This window comes from Periophthalmus magnuspinnatus, chromosome 21 (genome assembly GCF_009829125.3).
Source record: "Periophthalmus magnuspinnatus isolate fPerMag1 chromosome 21, fPerMag1.2.pri, whole genome shotgun sequence".
NCBI classification, from domain to species: Eukaryota; Metazoa; Chordata; class Actinopteri; order Gobiiformes; family Gobiidae; genus Periophthalmus; species Periophthalmus magnuspinnatus.
Genome location: NC_047146.1, coordinates 22,584,038 through 22,603,572, shown reverse-complemented (window position 1 = coordinate 22,603,572; position 19,535 = coordinate 22,584,038). Strand labels below are relative to the sequence as shown.

Genomic DNA, 19,535 nt, shown 5'->3' with positions numbered 1-19,535 from the left:
CATTGAGTCAAGGACCAAGCATGCATTCCCCTCCATTGATTAATCACTACAGTGAACCCATTTATCTTCCCATCTGTTCCACCACTGTCGACGACTTCACTGGTCTCTCTGCATGACCCGTCCTCACGCGATTATCTGGAATAATCAATATTTCTCTTCTTTTGCTGCTGCTTGACCATCTTTCCTCTTGTTCAAATCAATCCTGGTGAAGCAAAGAACAGGAATACGTTTCTCATGCATCAAATCCCTGTGTTTGGTTCTTCCATCACTGCAAAAGTCTAACAATGTAAACTTGTCATTCTGTGTGAAGGCTATTGTTGATAAAGCTTCTGGATACTCTGATGTACCTTAGTAGTGTCCAAGGTCTTTGCTGTTCATTGGTAGTGTGATTCCCACCTGGGCCAAGAGCGTAATAAGGCCATTACATACACATAAATCAGAAGGTTTTCATCCTGTGCCTGTCAACTGCTCCCACACCCAATGATGTACAGGCATTTCTGAACTGTGTGACAGTGATGAACAAGCTGTAGTTGCAGCTATAGGTGAGGGTGCGATTCCACTGCAGTGTCTCCTTAGGACTGTATATAGTTTATATTATTATTAGTATTATCATTATTATTATCATTAATAATCCAGAACACTTGTATAGCACTTTTCATGACACTCAAAGATGCTTCACACAATTCAGGACAGACAAAACACAAATGAAAGAAACAGATTAAAAAGGATTAAGCCTTTTGAAAGCAGTTTTGAACAGGTGAGTTTCTAGGACTTTTTTGAAGATGATGAGTGTGAGTCTCTGATGTGTTTGGGCAGGGAATTCCAGAGGGTTGGGGTAGCAGTGGAGAAAGCACTGTCTCCTCATGTCTTATGTTAAATCTTGGCAGGGGGAGACAAGAGCTTGGCATCATTTGTTGGCATGTAGTTAGTTTGCTTTATGCCACTGCAAATGATACTTTCAAGTTTGTTGTGATGAGGGTACTCATTGTAGCATGTTTTAATCCCTATTTCCTATATCCTATTAATTTACTTAATTAATCTACGTGTGCACTCAAAATCCTGTATTTTATCAATTTTATTGCAAAAATTATAACTCAGAAATCAAGAAAAAGTAAAAACAATTTTAGACAGGTTTTTGCAAAGGCAAAATAACGGCTGTAATGCATTTACCTTTTAACCAGAGAGTGGGAGTAAAATTTCACTGTTGTTGTGTCTCTGGGCAAATCACTGAGTACTCCAGTCATACAGTGTGGTTGGTGGTTGCAACAAAATAGGCATCTAATGAATCAACTAAATTACCATGCGACAGATCTTCAAGAGCCATGAAAAAAGTAGCAGCAAAAAATACATTTAAAATTATTAAATAATAATACTACAAAAATATAAGAAGTATACTTTCTCAAATGATCATACTACTCATGCTTTATTGTAACTCCTTCATAGCTATATGTCTGTTTTGTCTTTAGCATCAAGAAGAGTCCTGCCCCTGCCCACTCTCCCCTGCTGCTAACCCCAGCATGGCAGACAGCCGACAGCCAGAAGATGGCACCCCCCAGTGGAGCCCATCAGCAGGGCAGGAGGCACCCAGTCCCCTCGGAGCTAATGGATACTCCTCCTCCTTCAGAACGTGTCAGACTGCGCCCATCATGAGCAGTGGTCCATACGCAGCTCGAGAGAATGGCTTCAATGGGGATCTAACTGGGGCCCATGCCATTACAGCAGGTGAGATGTACAGTGAGTATAGAGGTTTTCAACATGGTACAAAAGTCAGTGTGTTTTACAATACAATATGTCTACAGTGGGAATAGATTTGACTGTCATTCACTGTCATTTTTGGTGTAAAACTGAAGTGAATGTTATGCCAGTATTTTGAGGTATGGGCATACATTTGTTCCTAATATAGTATTTCTCGTATTTTTATTCAAGTTAATTGTAGATTTTGATAATATTTTTCATAATAGTAATTTTTGTAACTTGGCAAAAAACATATTTAAAAAAAAATAGTTTTTTGTATTGTTGCAGATAAAGGCCATGTTCTATTGATAATGTTGCTGACTTGAAAACGTTGGCTCGGTGTTATTTAATGAGTACAAGGTTCAGCCGCAATATTTGCCTTGTCTATACTTAAGTATCCGATAATTTGCTGATTATCACATTTTTTGAAAGCTTGAGCATCTCCATCTAAATTGGTTCAGACACATCACCTCAAAAGTGCTGATAAACATTTTGTAAAACCATGTAGTCAACACTAAAGGTCATAGAATAGACACAATCACACTGTAGACATCTGAGGGCCCGAGGCTCTGTTAAGATTTGTTTTATGTATCGAGAGGAGCTAGCACAGACGGAGAGCTCTTTTTACAAGACTTTTATGGAAGCAAAGCATGTCATTTCTTATCTGTCAATATATTTCATGTTTCAGGCAACAGGTCCGGATAAATTAGTTCTTGATTGAATCTTGAATCTTGAATAAAGTAAAATTCATCTTGCCCCACTATATTGTAAAAACAGCTCTTAAGGTAAAAATTAGACCACTGTATGCTGTCTGCATCCTTTTATAAAATGTTTTTTTTATTGTCCGTGAACCAGGAAATAACACTGGTGCGCTGTTAGCATACTAATTGTTGTTAGCACTGGCGTGATGGCAAAACTCCGCTCTGGAGGTTTTTTTTTTTTACCTTTTTAAAGACAGCACAAAGACAGTGCCTTTAATGATTGCATATTGATTATTACATTCATTTTGATATGGACCAACACACAATGTCCATAATAATGCTGTTTTTTTCTTTCATTTGAATTCAGTATTACAACCATTACAGTACACTTTAAATCAAATTAAGAAACATTTGTAGTCTTATATAATTTGGCAAAGGTTATACAGTCAAGTTGTAATCCCCAATATTAAAAAGTTATAATTATGTCTACCTCATTATTATTTGGTAGTATGATTTCACTATGTTATTGTGCATGGCTTGTGTTTTGCGTGGGTTAGCACCCAAAGTCCTCCCTGGAATCACATACTGTTATTAAGAGTGCTGTAATTAACACATAAAATATGCCTCTTTAGCCCTTATCCCGTTCCCTGCCGCGAGCTACAGTCCTGACAATGTACCAATGGTGTCACCATAGCAACTGCTCCCCTACAATTTACTCCGCTTTTGTTCTTTTGGCCTGTAGCTTCCCGCAGACAAGACAATGAAACAATCAATGACAAAGCCTTGCTAAATTTTCCACACATCAATACTGTGTCTCACTGACTAAGAAGTGTATTTTACTAACTGACTGGATGCACTAGAACGGTTAGGCTAATAGATAATAATACACATCTTTTAAAATAATAGCAGTTTCTTTAATATTACCATGTCATGTGGTCTTATGCCAGTTCTGAGAAAGATCAAGATCATTTTTAGTACTGATTCATAGGTATCACTTTTTTTGACATACAGCTCTGTGCTTGCAATTATATGTAGCATGAACATCATCAAGAGCAACTAAGGGAAGAATAGTAAATCAGTTGGTTAATTATTTCACTGGCCAAAACAGCCACAATTACACGTTTTCACAACTTGTTAAATTAACTTGAATCAAATTGTTTCAAATTCTCACTGATACACATTTGATCAAGAGGTCCACAGCCAGTCAGTAAAAGCTTGTGAATTTTTTTGCACATATTGTTGCCCAGTCCCAACTTATTATTCATAAGTTGAATTAACAATGTACTGCTGATAGAATGGGGCTAATTGCACGTAGGATAAATTATAGTCTCTGAAAACAGTTTAGTTTTCACAGTGATTTTTAGCAGTGCTGGTTAAGTACTAGAACAGAATGGACAGCAGAAGACTAGTCTATTTGAAATGCTCTTCAGGTACAAAATGACACTTGAGACTGATAAAAGATGAGAACATTCACACATAAAACGCCAAGAGAGAAATAATAGTATTGAATTAAGTGATGAATAGAATGCAATAGAAACTTTTTGAACCCACGATCCATCAGGTCTGTCTTATCAAACACCCATTTTACCCAATGCAGTATTAAGCCGACCAGTGTTGAAAATGCTATCCACTAGAGCATTGTTTTCTATCCAGTTTATAAATTAAATTATTTGGAGGCTTTAACCCATCTGTACATGATTTCCCAGCGGCACTACTGTAATGGCACAATGCCTGTTCGATTCAGGACTAAACTGATAAAGAGTATGACAACATACAAAACTGAGAAAAATAAAATATTATGTTCTACCATTGCAATTTTTGTTGAGACTTTGAAATTGCATTACACTAACAACAAAGACACTACTCTTTGATAATTGTGCATCAGTATTCATCTGTGCTATCTGAACATGATACCAATGCAAATGTTAAAGAAGACCTGTTGTGCTTATGTCTGCTATATAGCTGTAATCTATGACACCCGTCGGCACCTGAACCCCAATGGATAGCTTCAGATCATCTATCCACTGGATGTGGTGAAAACCGGGATTGATCAGCAATATGGTGCCTTGAAAATAAGTGATTAAAGATTGCTCAAAAATGCCCAAATCACTCCAAATACAACTGTGGGTGAGTAAATTGTGAGGGGAAACAACTATAACATGGTTAAAAGATCTCAAAAGCCAATTTTGCATTATAGGTCTGCTTTAAAAAAAATATTATACATTATATGTAATAGCTATACATATAATTTGTCTTATATGAGCAAATTGCTGTGATATAACCGTGTCTGTACTGTGCTATGAAAAGAGGGCTCTTACAATTGATGCATGTTTCTTCTGAATAACAATGGGATACAACTCTGCGGCCCGCCAGTCTGTTGCCATGGTGACCGCTGGCTTCACAGGTTGTGGTGGGTACTGGTGCCGGGTATCGCACCAAATGGCACTCTCTCCACTGCCTCTGTGCCCTCTCGATCCTGTAGCGAGCGTGTGTTAAATGTGTGTGTGGCAGTCTGCTTGGTAGCGACTGACTCAGGATTTTTAGTCGAGGTCTTTACTGCTTTGAGAAGGGAGCGTCTCTGCTACTATCTGAGGTAAAAAAAATAAATAAATAAATCACCTCCTTCTGTCTGCATGTTGGTAGCCCGCATTATTTGTAAAGATAAATAGATATTTGTGCATGCTGCTTGTACTTGTGTCATATCCATCCAGTGTAGTACATTTGATGTGACATAAGTCTTGTCAGGAAATTGCTGAGGCGACCAGACAGCATTGTTCTCCATTAGTGGCTCCAGGCTTCGAAGGCAAGGTCAATTTTACAGGGCGCTAACTTTGTGTGTGTAGGTGTCTGTGCGTTGCTTTTAAGACAAAATACATTAACCAGGAGAACAGAATGTGGTGCTTTGTTTGTTGGTATTAAGGACATTTTACCTTCAAACTAGACAGGCTTCTTGCAAGGTGAGATACCATAACTTTGATCATTGTGAAAGATCTCATATAATGATTTGATACGATAATTAATTACATTTTTGGATGGAGTCTGCATGTGCTCGCTGTGTCACCCTTGTTTTTTCTCAGCTGTATTACACATTCTCCCATACTGGATAGATGCAAAAGATGCTTATTTTCAGTGTATTAAACCAATCTTTCTGAGGGACTCCACTCAACTAACACAGTGAGATACTGAGAGGACACAGAATATGGATAAATTAGTTACACCAAATCTTTAAAATACACAGTATACTGCATTTGTGGAAATTTGAAATATCACACTTACTTTTAACTAACATGACTGACTGTCTACCTTCTCGTCTCTGGTCAACTAGCCAGATTTCACACAACAGAAAATAGGTCCATGAACCTCCTTTAGACTAAGTTTGATGCCATTTGAGCTTTCCATCCATCACTGAAACTTTTACAAGATTAATTTAATGAGCATGCAGTTATGTGTCAACCTCTGAGTGCCATTTACCCATATTAGATGAAAGACTTCTCCCTGTAAGCTGAGGCAATTGCACGTAAGATGTTTATTGCTGTTCAATGTTGAAAATGGGGGCTTTGAAATTATGAGTGGGCAGTATTAAGTGTTCTCGGAAGTGTATTTGTATGTGTGTGTGTGGGTATTCATCACATTTTGGGGACTGAAATCTGTATACTGTGTAACATTGTCTATATTAGGTCAACAGCATGGTTTAAAACTAAGATATGGCTTAAAATAGGTTAAGGTTAGGGTTTAGGTTCAAGTTAAAGCAAGTAGTAATTATGGTTAAATTTAGGATCAGTCTCCAAGAAATGAACGGAAGTCAGTGTAATGTAACGTCCCCGCCAAGCACAGAAACTGTGGAGTGTGTGAGTGGATGTGTAAATGGATGCCAGCTTATTTGTGTATGTGGGTTGACAGTGGATTAGAATAAGGTCTTAAAACAGCATTGGTAAATTCACACCAACATATGAACAAAAATTGGATTACTTGTCTCTACCTAGTGCAGATTTTAGTGACATGCATTGCATTCACTTTTCAAGCTAAATAAAAGAAATAATGTAAACTAATTACATACATTTGAAACACAGGCAACACAGATCGCCACTAATTGCGACAAGGCTAGAGCCCAGATTTTACCTTGTAGTTGTCTAGTTCAGGCTAAGTCATATTGTTAAATTTTTCAACTACTTTCCCAGTATGGCGGGGGTATAGGCCTATGTGTATCCATTCCATGCTGTCCAATTACTTACAGAGTACCTAGATAGTACATTTGTAGCTGTATTATATATTCAGTGTATTCAGTGTATTTTTCTGAATCTGGTCTTTCTACAATTTGATACTATTTACAAGTATCGGTATCAAATGTGATAGGCTGCACTTGGGCTGTCTTGTTAACTGACCAAAACAATATTGAACAAAGCCTAACCTCCTTGGCCTATGCATCAAGAATATCTATTATAAAACTCAATAACTCAAAAGGTTAAATCGCTCTCTGTTCCTCAGTACCACCTTTTTGGGGGGCTTCTTTCTTTGTTGCTATGGCGACACTCGGAGCTTTCAGATGAAGCTCCCTGCGGTGTCAGAAATAACTGCATGTTATCTTTTTCCCACTGACTCCCATCTCTATGACATGACAAAAATACAGTGAAATCTAAGTCACACCTCCACAAACCAGATTAAATCATTACTCTATGTTTTCAAAGCTGATTTCCCCCATTAACAGCTCAACAATTTGGTGAAATTGGCACATGTGAAATTGGTGTGTCTGTGTGTCTGTGTTAGTCGACAGGGATTTGAAAACAATCACACTCACTGTAAGAATGCATGTTTTTCAAGTTTTAGTTTTTTTTTTAGCAATGTAACACCTGTAATTAAGTAAATACAAGATAAATGGTTTAATACTGTGGAACATTCCAGCCAATACAATACCACCTACATGGAAATAGTAAAAGCCAAAGTGAAATCTCTCAACTGGACAGAAAGTTGTAGCAGTGAAGATGTTTCGCTGCTCATCCAAGCCACTTCTTTAGTTCTGGTCAGATTGCTGGTGGACACTGCCTTATATATATCTGAAGGGGGGGCTAACTGCATGCATGTAAACAGCTATTGTTTATAGTTTCAGCCTGATTCGGCCTACATTCAGCTTTAATGGGCCTGATGGCTAGCTCTATTGTTCTCTTTGTTTCCTTTTTGCTTTGGGTTTCAGGATGGAGCTATATATGGGGTAGAGGTAATGTTTAACTCATTATAGACCAGTATAGCTCGCCTAGACTTTTATTCTTTTTTGGGGGGATAAAAATCATGTTAAAGGAAGTATCAGAATGTACTGCATTTTTTCACACAACTACCTCTTACATATCCATTTGTATTTTTTCTTTGACGCATTGAATAAGTGACTGAGAAAATCCCCGCGGCACCTGCGCTCTCATTCGTCATCTTCGAGGGACAATGGAGGCAGATTACTGTAATGACTGTAAAATATTTAAAGAGCCCCATGCCTCTGCTTTGAGATGCCATTTGAATTGGTTGAGGCACAATTGGTTGCAGAGTTACGGTAATGGAAAGTCCACAACCGCGCTCTGTCGGCGACGAGCGCTGGCCTCTATAGGTTTAAGGCCCCCATTCCTGTTCATAGAAGGATTGTCTTCCTATTAAAAATGCTTCTTTAACTCCCCTCTCAAACCATATCTTTTCTCTGGTTAAGATCTGCACCTCATTATCTTCAAAGGAATGGTTAGTGGCTTTGAGATGGAGATGTACGGTGGGCTGGGGTCTAGAGGAGCTTTCACGACGGTGTTGGTACATTCTCTTATGGAGTGGCTGTTTAGTTTCTCCTGTGTAACGCTCACTGCACTCTTCACTGCATTGAATGGAGTAAACCACATTACTTTTTTTATGGCTCGAGATTTTGTCATTTGGGTGAACTAGTTTCTGTCTTAAAGTGTTTATAGGTTTGAAATAGACCGGAAGCTTTGTAAGGAATAATTACGCCTTTCCTTCTAGGTTCAGATTCCCTGTCTTTTTTAGCTCTCTTAGCTCTACTAAAGGCCCATTTTGGATATCTGTAAGCCGAGAGTGCTTTCTCCACATGTTGTTCCCCTCCACATGTTGTTTCCCTCTGTGTTTGTGGGCACCACTTCAGCTCAGTGTTGTAGAGTACGGATAACTCCGAGTTTGTGCTGCAGTGGATGGTGTGAATCAAACAGCAGGCATCGGTTGGTGTGTGTGGGTTTTACTGAAGACACCTAAATGGAGACACGTGTGTGTTAGAAATAGGCATGGGACGATATTGTAATTTGGTGCCAAACCTATCACAGCCAAAATAATTGTTATTCACGGTTATGTCACGATAATGGTTAAAGCTGCTGACAGTTTAAACTGTTATGGTTCTAAATAATTATAATTTTAATATTATGAAAAAGTTCCATGTTTTAACTGTTTTAGTGGGCTAACATAATGCATTTCTTTACAGAGCAAGTATCAGCGAGGATTGTGCAGGAGGTGACTGCTGAGGCTGTGGCTGTGCTCAAAGGGGAACAGGAAAGTCAAAGGCTGCCATCAGGTGAACTGTCGACTGGTTTAATCCTTTCTGACATACTTTCCTTATTACTGCATGAGGTTTTAACAAAGTCAAACTCCTTCAGTCACCCTAAAAATCTAAGAACTCTAAAAATGTATAGAGTTGAAGGAAGAAGTTGCATTATTATTTTGTCTTCGTTTTAGTTGAAGACACCACAAATTTGCCTCCGTCCCCTCCCCCCTCACCTGCTGCAGAACACTTTGGACCACTGGAGCAAGGTAGGCTAAAGAGAACTGTACCAGGCTAACACACAGAGATTGGTTCTGTTTGTGAGTGTAGGTCATGACTGGAAACTGGAAATAGTCCTCTCCTTTTACACAGGGGAGACAGGCCACATTGCTATCCCACAAAGGACCTATTTGTTTATCAGCACATTTTTCTCATACATTATTCTAAATATGTTTGTCCTTTTCATTGCCATCTGCACCCCTGTATTGTCAATCCATCATCAATCACTTTGTTGTTTGTCTGTTTGTCCATCCACTACTCATGGGAATATCGTGTCTGTAGATCTTTATAAACGTGATTTTAACAGTTTGGATTAGATCATTTTATATCACATCTTGCATGCTAATAGGATTTTTTTGTTACTGTATTAAGCTAAGCAACTGTTTTTGCTTTGTTGAGCTTCACTTTGTTATAAAAGCAGGACACCATACTGGGCAATTGGAATAAGTGCAAAGTGCATGTAAAGCTTAACAGTTACTTTATGTTTTGCTTTTCATATGCAATATTAATGAAAACAAAAATGTATATTTCATAAATCCCAGTGCAGCCTGTGCATTTTTGTTTTTCATTTCTTAGGATTTGGTTATGTACTGTCTCTGCAGTGGTTATAATGAGATTCTTAAATAAGCAAATTGTGGAGGATTGCAGGGTGCGTAGTGATGAGAATCAGACCCTATAACATTACAGTGTTTCATACGTTCTTGAGTGAAACTATAGGACTAGTACTTGTGGTGCTGCACTGTGCAGTGATGAATGAGAAGGCTGTTCTCACAGAACCTGGTCACCCTTCCTTTGCTTGTCATAGTCTCCCTGTTTGTGTCTTTCCAAAATGTGTCACCTGTCAACATTCAGTCAACACCTCTCTCTCTCTCCTCATTCCCCACTGATCTTTGTGTTTACATTTGTCCTCTCTTGGGCATTTCTATTTTACAATATTCTCCCTTTTACTGCAAAAAAATGTCCATTCCTGACATTGGACTTTTAAATGATTTTTTCGTTCATAACAAAGTCTTGTTTTGTTGTATTATAAATTGCCATGCAAACAGATCTGCACTCATTTCATGAACAATTTCTTTTGACTTGTCATAGATGGACATTTTTTGCCTCTTTTGTTCTTCATGTCTTGGATTTTCTTTACCCTCTTCTTCCTCTTTTAGTCCGTGTGTCAGATTTCCCTGCAGTTCTTCTCCTTGTGTCTGTCTTGTTGTAGATGTAGGGGATGAGGAGGAGGCAGGCCCTCTCAGACGCTTCCAAAATTCTCGGGAGAGGTGCAAGTTCCTCGCCCCCTCCATCTCAGTGTCCGTGCCCGAGGACGACCCCTACCACTCCGACGAGGAGTACTATGAGCACCCCTTGTTCAGCCCAGAGTGGACGCACTCGGGCTCTCGCCCCACTGGGCAGGCCGTGGCCTTTAGACAGATTGAAGGTGAACCACGCATGGTTCATTTGTGCCATTTCCCTTCATCTGCTCTCTCTCTCCCTCCATCTCCTCTGGGTTTCATGGTCTTTTGGACTTGTTTCTTCTTCCTCCATGACCTTTGGCCTTTTCATACTCCTGTTCTCCCATCTCTCCGTTCGTCTCTCCCTCCGTCTGTTTGTGGCCTTGTGTTTGTGTCGTGTTTGTCTGCTCAAAATCTGAGCACTTTCATGTTTGTCACCTTCCTTTTTAATTTACTTCACTACGAGTCATTGCTATCTGTGGCTTCTGTACAGTTTACCCACAATCCACAGACCCACATCGCACTAATGCTCCGTAAGACAACAGTCAATGTAAATTAATCTTGTATAATTAGACCCTGCAAGGAGGAAGCTACAGGGCTTAAACTACATTAACTCTGTGATATGATGCATGACTAATGATTCTCATGCATATTACAATATGAATACTATCCAGGCAACAATCAGCTAACTTCTTTCACTGGTTTTTCACTGGTATCAGCAAGACTTTCAGCTCCAACTCCCACTCATCATGCAGCAATACTTTATTCAGTAATAGAATGAAAGTAAAGAGCAGATATGCTATATAAAGCTGTGAATTGTTTATATTTGCATTGTAAGTACCGCTTTTACATAAAATAAATTAGCATACACTGTGACAAAACCAGGAAGAGTGTGTCAAGGAAAAAAAAAATCTCATTACTCAGGGATGAGACTGGGGGTAAAGCTGGTCTAAACCTGAAATACAGTTATGCAACAAGTGTTAGAAAGACACAGTACTAGAACTGGCACTGGTACCTGTATAATAGTTTTAGTACCAGGCAATAGACATATTTTAAACAGTATATTACAATACTGTAAGGCATTAGTTTACTTGTTTCCAATTTATTGCTGATATAAAGGATAAACCACTGTCCTCAGTTATCTTGGCATTGTCATGTTTAAATTAAGAGTCAAATAGAAAACCACATTCAAACCAGAATATGTATTCTGTGCAGTGACAGTACTTCGGTCAAGTTCATGTGAAGATCACTCATCTGGGCACTTCTGATGTTAAAACCCACACTTTTGTTAGCACTAGTTTCATAAATACAGTAGTAGTTTACAGTAGTAGTTCACAGTAGTAAACAAACTTTTGGGATGAGCTGAAAGTATCCATCATGAGTTGTGTTGTCCCATAACCCAAGTCTGTGTTGCCTTAAGTCTTACTGTGTCCCCTCTCCCCCTGTTCCCTGAAGAAGAGACCATGGAGGCTCTCACAGCTGAGTACGAGGAGGAGGAGGTGGAAGAGGACAGTGCAGAGGCTGCTCTTGATGAGCAGTGGAGCGGGGACGAGCCTGAGCCGGACAGCCCCCAGCCCGAGCCCTTAGAGCAGGCACAGGCCTCAGGCCAGGCCCAGGACGAACATGAGGCAGCAGCTAGTGCTGCTTCAGACAGCTCCAGGAGCTTAGAGGAGGAGGAGGAGGAGGCAGAGGGCGAGGAGAGCCTAGACACAGGTCTGTCCTGTCCTCTGCTCCCCTGCATGCATGCTCTGCAATGCTTAATATAGGAGCGAAGACATGTCTGAAAAAGTATATTCTGTACATAACATTACAAGTGAGGTGGAATGGCAAGAAAATGTCTCTGCGCTATGCTGCAGCTTAGGCAACACAGGCTTGTTGGTGAAATTAGTCATATTCTATATTCTCTGTGGTATTCTTGTGCTTTGAATTGTTTTGTTGTATTGCTGTTTTTGGACTGGCCATTTTGATTTCATGAATAAGGTGATGCTAAGCATCAGTGTGCTTTTGCCAGTAGCTTTGAGCTCCAGGTGTCTCCATATGTCTTAGTATCAATGTTATACTTCTATACTTAACTAAACATGAATCATTGTTAGATGATTATGAGCCTGAATGGATATTAACAGATATTTTGGCTGACTCATGTTTAGTGCAATCATTTATCGTCCTCCATATAAGCTCCATGCCATTCTTTATACGGTATACATTTACATATATGCAAATTAAACTCTACTAAAATCTATCAACTTCATTACAATTGGATACTTTTCCAGTTTTCCATAATAAAGAATGACATGTTCTGTTCAGATGCATGTGTATATCCTCTTTATATAAATCATGTTGCTTGGTTTCCATCATTCAGCTCCACAGTGTCTCCATGCCGATTCCTCACATTCATTTCCATGTTGACATCCATTTGTGACTTGGTAGACTCCTCACACCCGTCGTTGTTCTACTGCGATGGCCATGTCATTGGGCTGTAAGTTACTAAAAAGCTTTGCCTTTTGTCTAGTAGTAGCTTATTGCAGTCCTTTTCCAATAGACATTTGCAGTTAGAGCATGCTGTTCACTTAAAGGCCCTGTACCTGATTTTTCCCATTTTCAAACAGCAAAAGACAGATCTAGTTCATTTTAAACTTCATTTTTCTTACTTTCTAACACATTCCAAACATCCAAATTCTTTGCTGCAATGAGATTCTTGGCATGTTTCACAACATTCAGGGGGCAAAGCTGAGTTAAGGCGATACTAACTACTACATCTAACTAACAACTAGTCTGCTATTAGCATACCAGGACTACTTTAAGGTTGCAATTGCAATGCAATTGTTGAAAACTGATTCAATACAGACATCACATAACAGTCTGATCTTCACCACTAACAGCTCATTTTTTACTCTACTACATAAAAAGTCTGGTACATGGCCTTTGATGGCAGTTGTATTTTGTCAGCAGCCAACTTACAGATGTTTTTACAGCCTTGAAGATGGAGACAGATAAACAAGTTGATGAGAAAAGCGGTTCCATAAGTCCTGACAGCATTGGATCTGAGAAACGTCCAGATGAACCGTTTGAACCACCTGTTATGCAGGAGTTTTTTGCCGGTGAACGAATTGTACCAGAGAGCCCTACAATGGACATGCCCGCTTTTGTAACCCCGAATGTGTCTAACAAAGCCAAAGAATGTGTCCGGTCCTTCACTCTTCAGCCTACATATGGAGAACCAATCACGGTGACTGAAAAGCAACCATCAGTAGAAGTGGTGGAGTTTACAAGCATTGCGGAACCTTCGGATTTCTCGTCCATGTCTGCCAAAGTTGAAGGGGGTGATGCAAAGGATAGGTCTGGGATGTCTGCTTATTTTGAAACATCAGCCGTAGATGAAGACCAGCCCTCTCAATATAAAGGTGAGGGCTACTATGAACTAAGTAGATCTGGAGATGAGAATGTTGAAACCAAGGCTCCGGAAATTAGCTACAGCACCCTTGGTGAAACTGATAAGACTGAAACAATGAAAGAAGATGCAAAAATATTAGTGCCTGATAGGAGTAACGAATGTCGACTTTCTCCTGGTAAACTGGCCTTAGAGCAGAGGAGCTATTCACTAAATATCACTATTGGTGCAATGGATCCAAACAAACCTAGAAACTTCTCTCCTTTAGCATCTGATATTCTGTCTTATACAAGCGGTAGTCTGGATGAATCGGCAGACTATCTTCCAGTCACTACTCCAGTCGTAGAAAAGGCACCAACATTTCCACCCCTCATTATGGAAACCACTTGTTCTATTACTGAGTCTTCATCACCACCAAAAAATATCGCTCCTGACTCAAAATCCAGCTCTGAGCCAGAGTCCCCACAATCACCAGAACCAATCAAGACCCCTCCCAAAAATGGTGGAGTTATGGCGCAAGATTTGCCCGAAATGTTAGACCTGGCAGGTAACCGTTCTAGAGTTGCTTCAGACAGTACTGAACCTGACACGAACAGGAAAAAATCTTTACAAGGAGATACCAATACTTTAGAGGACCCAATGGCTAGCATGGGTTCAGGTCAACTAAGTCCTAGAAAGAGTGATAGTCAGTTGGAAGAGATGGGATATTGTGTTTTTAGTGAATATTCAGGGCCAATGCCATCACCAGCTGATGTTTTTAGCCCAATGGAGAATTCAGGGCAATTTAGCCCGACTGTGCTGGAGGAGAAAATGAGCGAACAAGCAAGGAAATTAGCAGTTAGAGATGCGTCTTTAGAAGATAAGGGACAACCTACTGAGAGTGGTGATTCCTCTGAAGCCGAAGACAAGAAGGAAAGAAAGGACTCTAGCCAAGATCAAGTTAAAGGTGATACTTCTGATACACTTTTACCGGAAAAACAAACAGAGGCCTTTGTAACGCCAACAGTAACTGTAACTCTCGAAGAAGGTGGTAGAACTGAAAGCGAAAGTGAACGACAGGCTAGCCGCGAAGGATCGGTTTCAGAAACCGAAATTGCTGATTACGAAAGGCAGATACGCAAATTGGAAATGGAGGATCGGCCCTTGAGTGTGGAGGAGGAGAGAGAGCTACAAGAGCTACGAGAAAAAGTGAAATTAGTCCATCAAGAAGCATATGAAGAAATAGATGCTGAAGATGTTTACCAGCTAACAGGAGCGGCCAAGGATCGCATCGCAAGGCCAGTCAAAACTTCACCAGCATCGTCTGTAGAAAGCAACATTGATGATGACAAACTACTATCTCCCGTGTTGTCTCCGTCTAAAATGAAGCAAAAGGAATTGTATGGGTCGCCCAAGAGATCACCTTCTCCCACAAAAGAGGATAAGGAGGAGACTGAACGCAAGCTTAAAGAGGAAAGAGAGAGGGAAGAGATGGAAAGGAAGTTAAAGGAAGAAGAAAATAGGCTGAAAGAGGAAGAAGAGAGGAAATTGAGAGAGGAGAGAGAGAGGGAAGAGAGGGAAAAACTCGAAGCGGAGAGGAAGTTACAGGAGGAGAGAGAGAGAGAGGAGAAGGAAAAGTTAGAGAGAGAGAACAAAGAAAGACAGGAACTGGAGTTAAGAGAAAAAGCTGAGCGAGAGAAGAGAGAACAAGAGGAGAGAGAAGAGAAAGAGAGGGAGGAGAGAGAGAGGAGGGAACAGGAGGAGAGAGAAAGGAAAGAGAAAGAGGAGAAAGAGAAGAAAGAGCAGGAGGAAAGAGAAAGACAAGAGAAGGAAGAGAGAGAGAAAAAAGAGAGGGAGGAGAGAGAGAAAAAAGAGAAGGAAGAGAGAGAGAAAAAAGAAAAGGAAGAGAAAGAGAAAAAAGAAAAGGAAGAGAAAGAACGGATGGAAAAGGAGGAACAAGAAAGACTGGCCAAAGAGTTACAGCAAAAGCAGGAAGAAGAGTTGAAAGAGAAAGACAAATTGGCCCAAATGGAGAAGGAGGAAGTTGAGAAAGCCAGACAAGCCGAAACACACGCTGCCATTGAGTCAGTTGTGACCGTAGAAGATGATTTTATCACTGTGGTACAGACTATCGATGAAGCAGAGGAGCCGGGCCACAGTGTCCGGTTCTCAGCTCCCATAGAGGCTGAAACTCTGGGGGTGGGGGTCCATAAAGAGCAGGAAGAGGAGGAGGAGGAGGAAGAGGAGGTGGAGATGGCCCAAGAGGCAGAAATGGAGGGCGGTAGCATGGAGGAGGTCTGTGAGGTGCCAGAGACCCCAGCTAGTCCCGAAAAGGAGACAATGGAGACAGAAGAGCCCACAGAGAGTTATGACAGAGATGAGACCACAATGGATGACTCAATACTGGACAGCTCCTGGGTGGATACTCAAGGTGAGGTTATTTATTATTCAACAGAATGTTATTATCTAGAAATCTCAACTAATAAGTATTTATGATGCATGGCAATGTAAACACAAATGATTTCACTTGTATGGGCAAATATTATGTAATAGAAAAATTTCACAGCTTAAATAACTTAATTTTTGGTGGTCTGCCTATTAGTTTATCTTTCAGACATTCTTAAGTCTTAGTAGTAATATAGTTTAATTTAAACAATTGTCCCAAAATATTTGCAGATGATGATAAAAGCCTGGCCACTGAGCAGATTGAGCCTCTGCCTAAAGTTCAGACTCCAGTCAAACAGACTGCAGTGATCCAGAAGAAACCATCACTGGAGAAGAAGACAGAGAAACAAGTCAAACCCAAAACTAAGACCATGAGACCCAAAGGCCGCATCTCCACGCCCGAACGCAAGCCTGTGCGCAAGGAACCCACCTATGTCCCGAGAGAGGAGGTCAAGAAGAAGAAAGGTGAGAGCAATTTTTTTATTTACAAGGTTGTGTATATAATGTAGACCGATATGAGTTTTTCCATTGTCGATGCTAATACCGATTGTTTAGACTACAGAGCAACCGGTGGTCGATAAGCCCTGCCAATATATATTGGGTCGATGTTGATTATTTTTTCCAAATTATCTAATTCAATTTTACTACTAACTTCCCCAAGCCCTTTTTTTTTTACCACAATCCCATAAGAGCTGTGTGGTCACGTTTCGTGCAGCTATCTTTCTTTTTGTATTGAAGTGATAATATAAAGCTTTATGTGTATTTTCTAGGCAGCAGATTGATCAAAACTAAATATGCCTGTGCTCGAGATTTAATGCAGACAACTGATACGCTAAAAAGTCTAAATATCAGTCCGATATATTGGCCAACAAGAACCGTGATTGTATTGGTTCATAATGTGAAGAATGGAGTGATGACTTTTAGTTTTATCTTATATGCCATGCAGATAGCCTTCAACAATGTGCTTACTACTTATTATTATAATGTTGTTTTGTCAGCACTTCTAAAGAAGACAGAGATGACTAAAAAAGCTGAAGTTCAGACTCATTCCCCCTCCCGGCGGACTCCACTGAAGGGGGCTGTGCGTCAGACCCGCCCTGTTCAGCATCACTCGTGTCCCAGGAGGAGAACAACAGGTGACCCCATGTCCTGTTTGGTGTTGTCCCTGTCCATGTCCCTATTGTGTCCCTGTGTGCAGGACATTCACCCTCTCAGTCAGTTCTAGCTTACCCTCTATTTGGATTATATATTTGTCTTGTTTTGTTGGTCCTGAACATTTCTATGTATTTTTTGTTTTGCTTTTAGAATGTTCTTAATTTTTAACAAATAATATTCTATGACCCTAGACCCAAACCAGATCATCACTGTATTTTCCGGACTATACATTGCTCTGGAGTTTAAGTCGCACCAGCAAAAAATGTGTAGTAATGAAGAAAAAACATATATAAATTGCACTGGACTATAAGTTACATTTTTTTGGCAAATTTATTTTACAAAATCCGAGACGAACAACAGACATTTTATCTTTAAAGGCAAGTTATGATAATAACAATAAAATAGAGGCTGAATAGCTGTACAGCACGCTAACATAACACATAGACAACCAGCTGAATACGTGTCTATATGTTACCATAAGATATTAACAGTTCATCAGATATGCTATGCTGTTGTAACATATGCCAGCTTGTCCACTAACATGAGAGCCATGAGAGTTCTTTTCACTGATGTTTACTGTGGTCTTACTTCTTCATCACAGTTCACACCGCAGAACTAGCAAACACATAAAATATAATATAAGGTCTGGATCATATTGCATATGAATGCATGGAAAATATACCAATCAATCTATCAATCAAACTTTATTTGTATAGCACTTTACAACAGCAAAAACTGAACCAAAGTGCTTTTCAAGTGCATTAAAATGTAAAAACAACAACAAAAATTCTATATACAAAACAACAAACAATAAAAACTGTCATTAGCTGATGGAAATTGCAAACAAATGAGTCTTTAGCCTGGCTTTAAACAGAGACAAAGTAGTGACTGAGTGTAACTCCAGGGGCAAAGAGTTCCAAAGTCTGGGAGCAACCACAGAAAATGAACGGTCACCCCACTGTTTCCTTTTGGTTCTGGGGACCTCCAGCAGGTATTGACTGGCATATGCATACCACTTTGGCCTGCTAGTAAACAAACCGGTGCACCAAAAAGTTTTCAATTGTTTCTTCAATAGTTCTCTGTCAGGTAAGACTTTGTATTAGCGTAAAAGGCTGAACCGGAAACAGGAAGTACTTTTTTTACTGAACATTTGCAATATTGTGTAATGTATAAAAGAAAATGAGTCAGATAAATTTTCTTACAGGCATTGCAAACACACCAACGTCATCTAGTGGTCAAACAAGTGAACTGTAACATAAGTTAACGTAAGATATTAATAGTTAATCAGATAACTAAAGCATAAAAAAGGAGCTAACAAGTCGACTCTCGATCTCACTCCAAATCACTAAATTCACTGAATTCTTCATCCTCGGGTTTGCTTCTGAACATCGCCTGCTCCGCAAGTAGATGAAGCGCTGGTCCGGAAGTAGATGATGCATCGCTTCCCCGTGGCTGCCATACTGGTACACAAGCGCAAGTGCCCTTGCGCAGTTGTGACAGTAACGAAGATGTGAAATTCTATACTTGAACAATTTCACATATAAGCCGCATCTGAGTATAAGTCGCACCCGTGGACAATAGTCCAGAAAATACGGTACATATTTATTTAATTTTTATATGGCATGGGAAACAAACTATTTTGGTGGACCCTCATTGCATTCTATAGACCAATAATATTTAATACAGAAGGGGGTCAGCTAAATTCATTTATTTTTGTAATGCCCAAAATCACAACAACAGTTGTCTCGAAGGGCATTTTTGTAGTAATACTGTGGGCTAGCCACTAATTTAAATGGTCAGGTTCAACATTTATGAATTTTCTTTTTGGATATTTCAATGTTAATTCAAATTATCAGTAGGGAAAAGTGGCTCTGGTGCCCTCTGTGTTTATGACATCACTCTGTAATCTGGAAACCAAATATTATAGACTTTGTAATTATAGACCTTGTGAGGGCCCGTCTCTGCACTGGGCTGTGGGTAAACATGTACCCTTTACCTGCCCACTCTGATGCCCCTAGTGGCAAAGGTGGAGTGGCTTGAGCATTCACCCAACTGTAGGTTCATTAGTTCATGTCTTGCCTGAGTATGTGCTGTAAGGGTCTAGGAGGAAAGACACTTCATCC

The 19,535-nt window shown here is 39.9% G+C and overlaps 1 protein-coding gene across 1 annotated transcript in view; it reads left to right on the top strand.

Annotated features, from left to right (window-relative positions):
* map2 (microtubule-associated protein 2) overlaps positions 1 to 19,535 on the top strand; it is a 70,545-nt gene that overhangs the window by 37,858 nt on the left and 13,152 nt on the right. Inside the window, exons 5-12 of the mRNA XM_055230420.1 lie at positions 1,467 to 1,722; positions 8,890 to 8,979; positions 9,141 to 9,215; positions 10,436 to 10,651; positions 11,901 to 12,158; positions 13,418 to 16,243; positions 16,489 to 16,722; positions 17,256 to 17,393. Of these exons, the coding sequence (XP_055086395.1) occupies positions 1,518 to 1,722; positions 8,890 to 8,979; positions 9,141 to 9,215; positions 10,436 to 10,651; positions 11,901 to 12,158; positions 13,418 to 16,243; positions 16,489 to 16,722; positions 17,256 to 17,393 (4,042 nt within the window). The 5' untranslated portion in view covers positions 1,467 to 1,517. The remainder of the gene's footprint in view (positions 1 to 1,466; positions 1,723 to 8,889; positions 8,980 to 9,140; positions 9,216 to 10,435; positions 10,652 to 11,900; positions 12,159 to 13,417; positions 16,244 to 16,488; positions 16,723 to 17,255; positions 17,394 to 19,535) is intronic.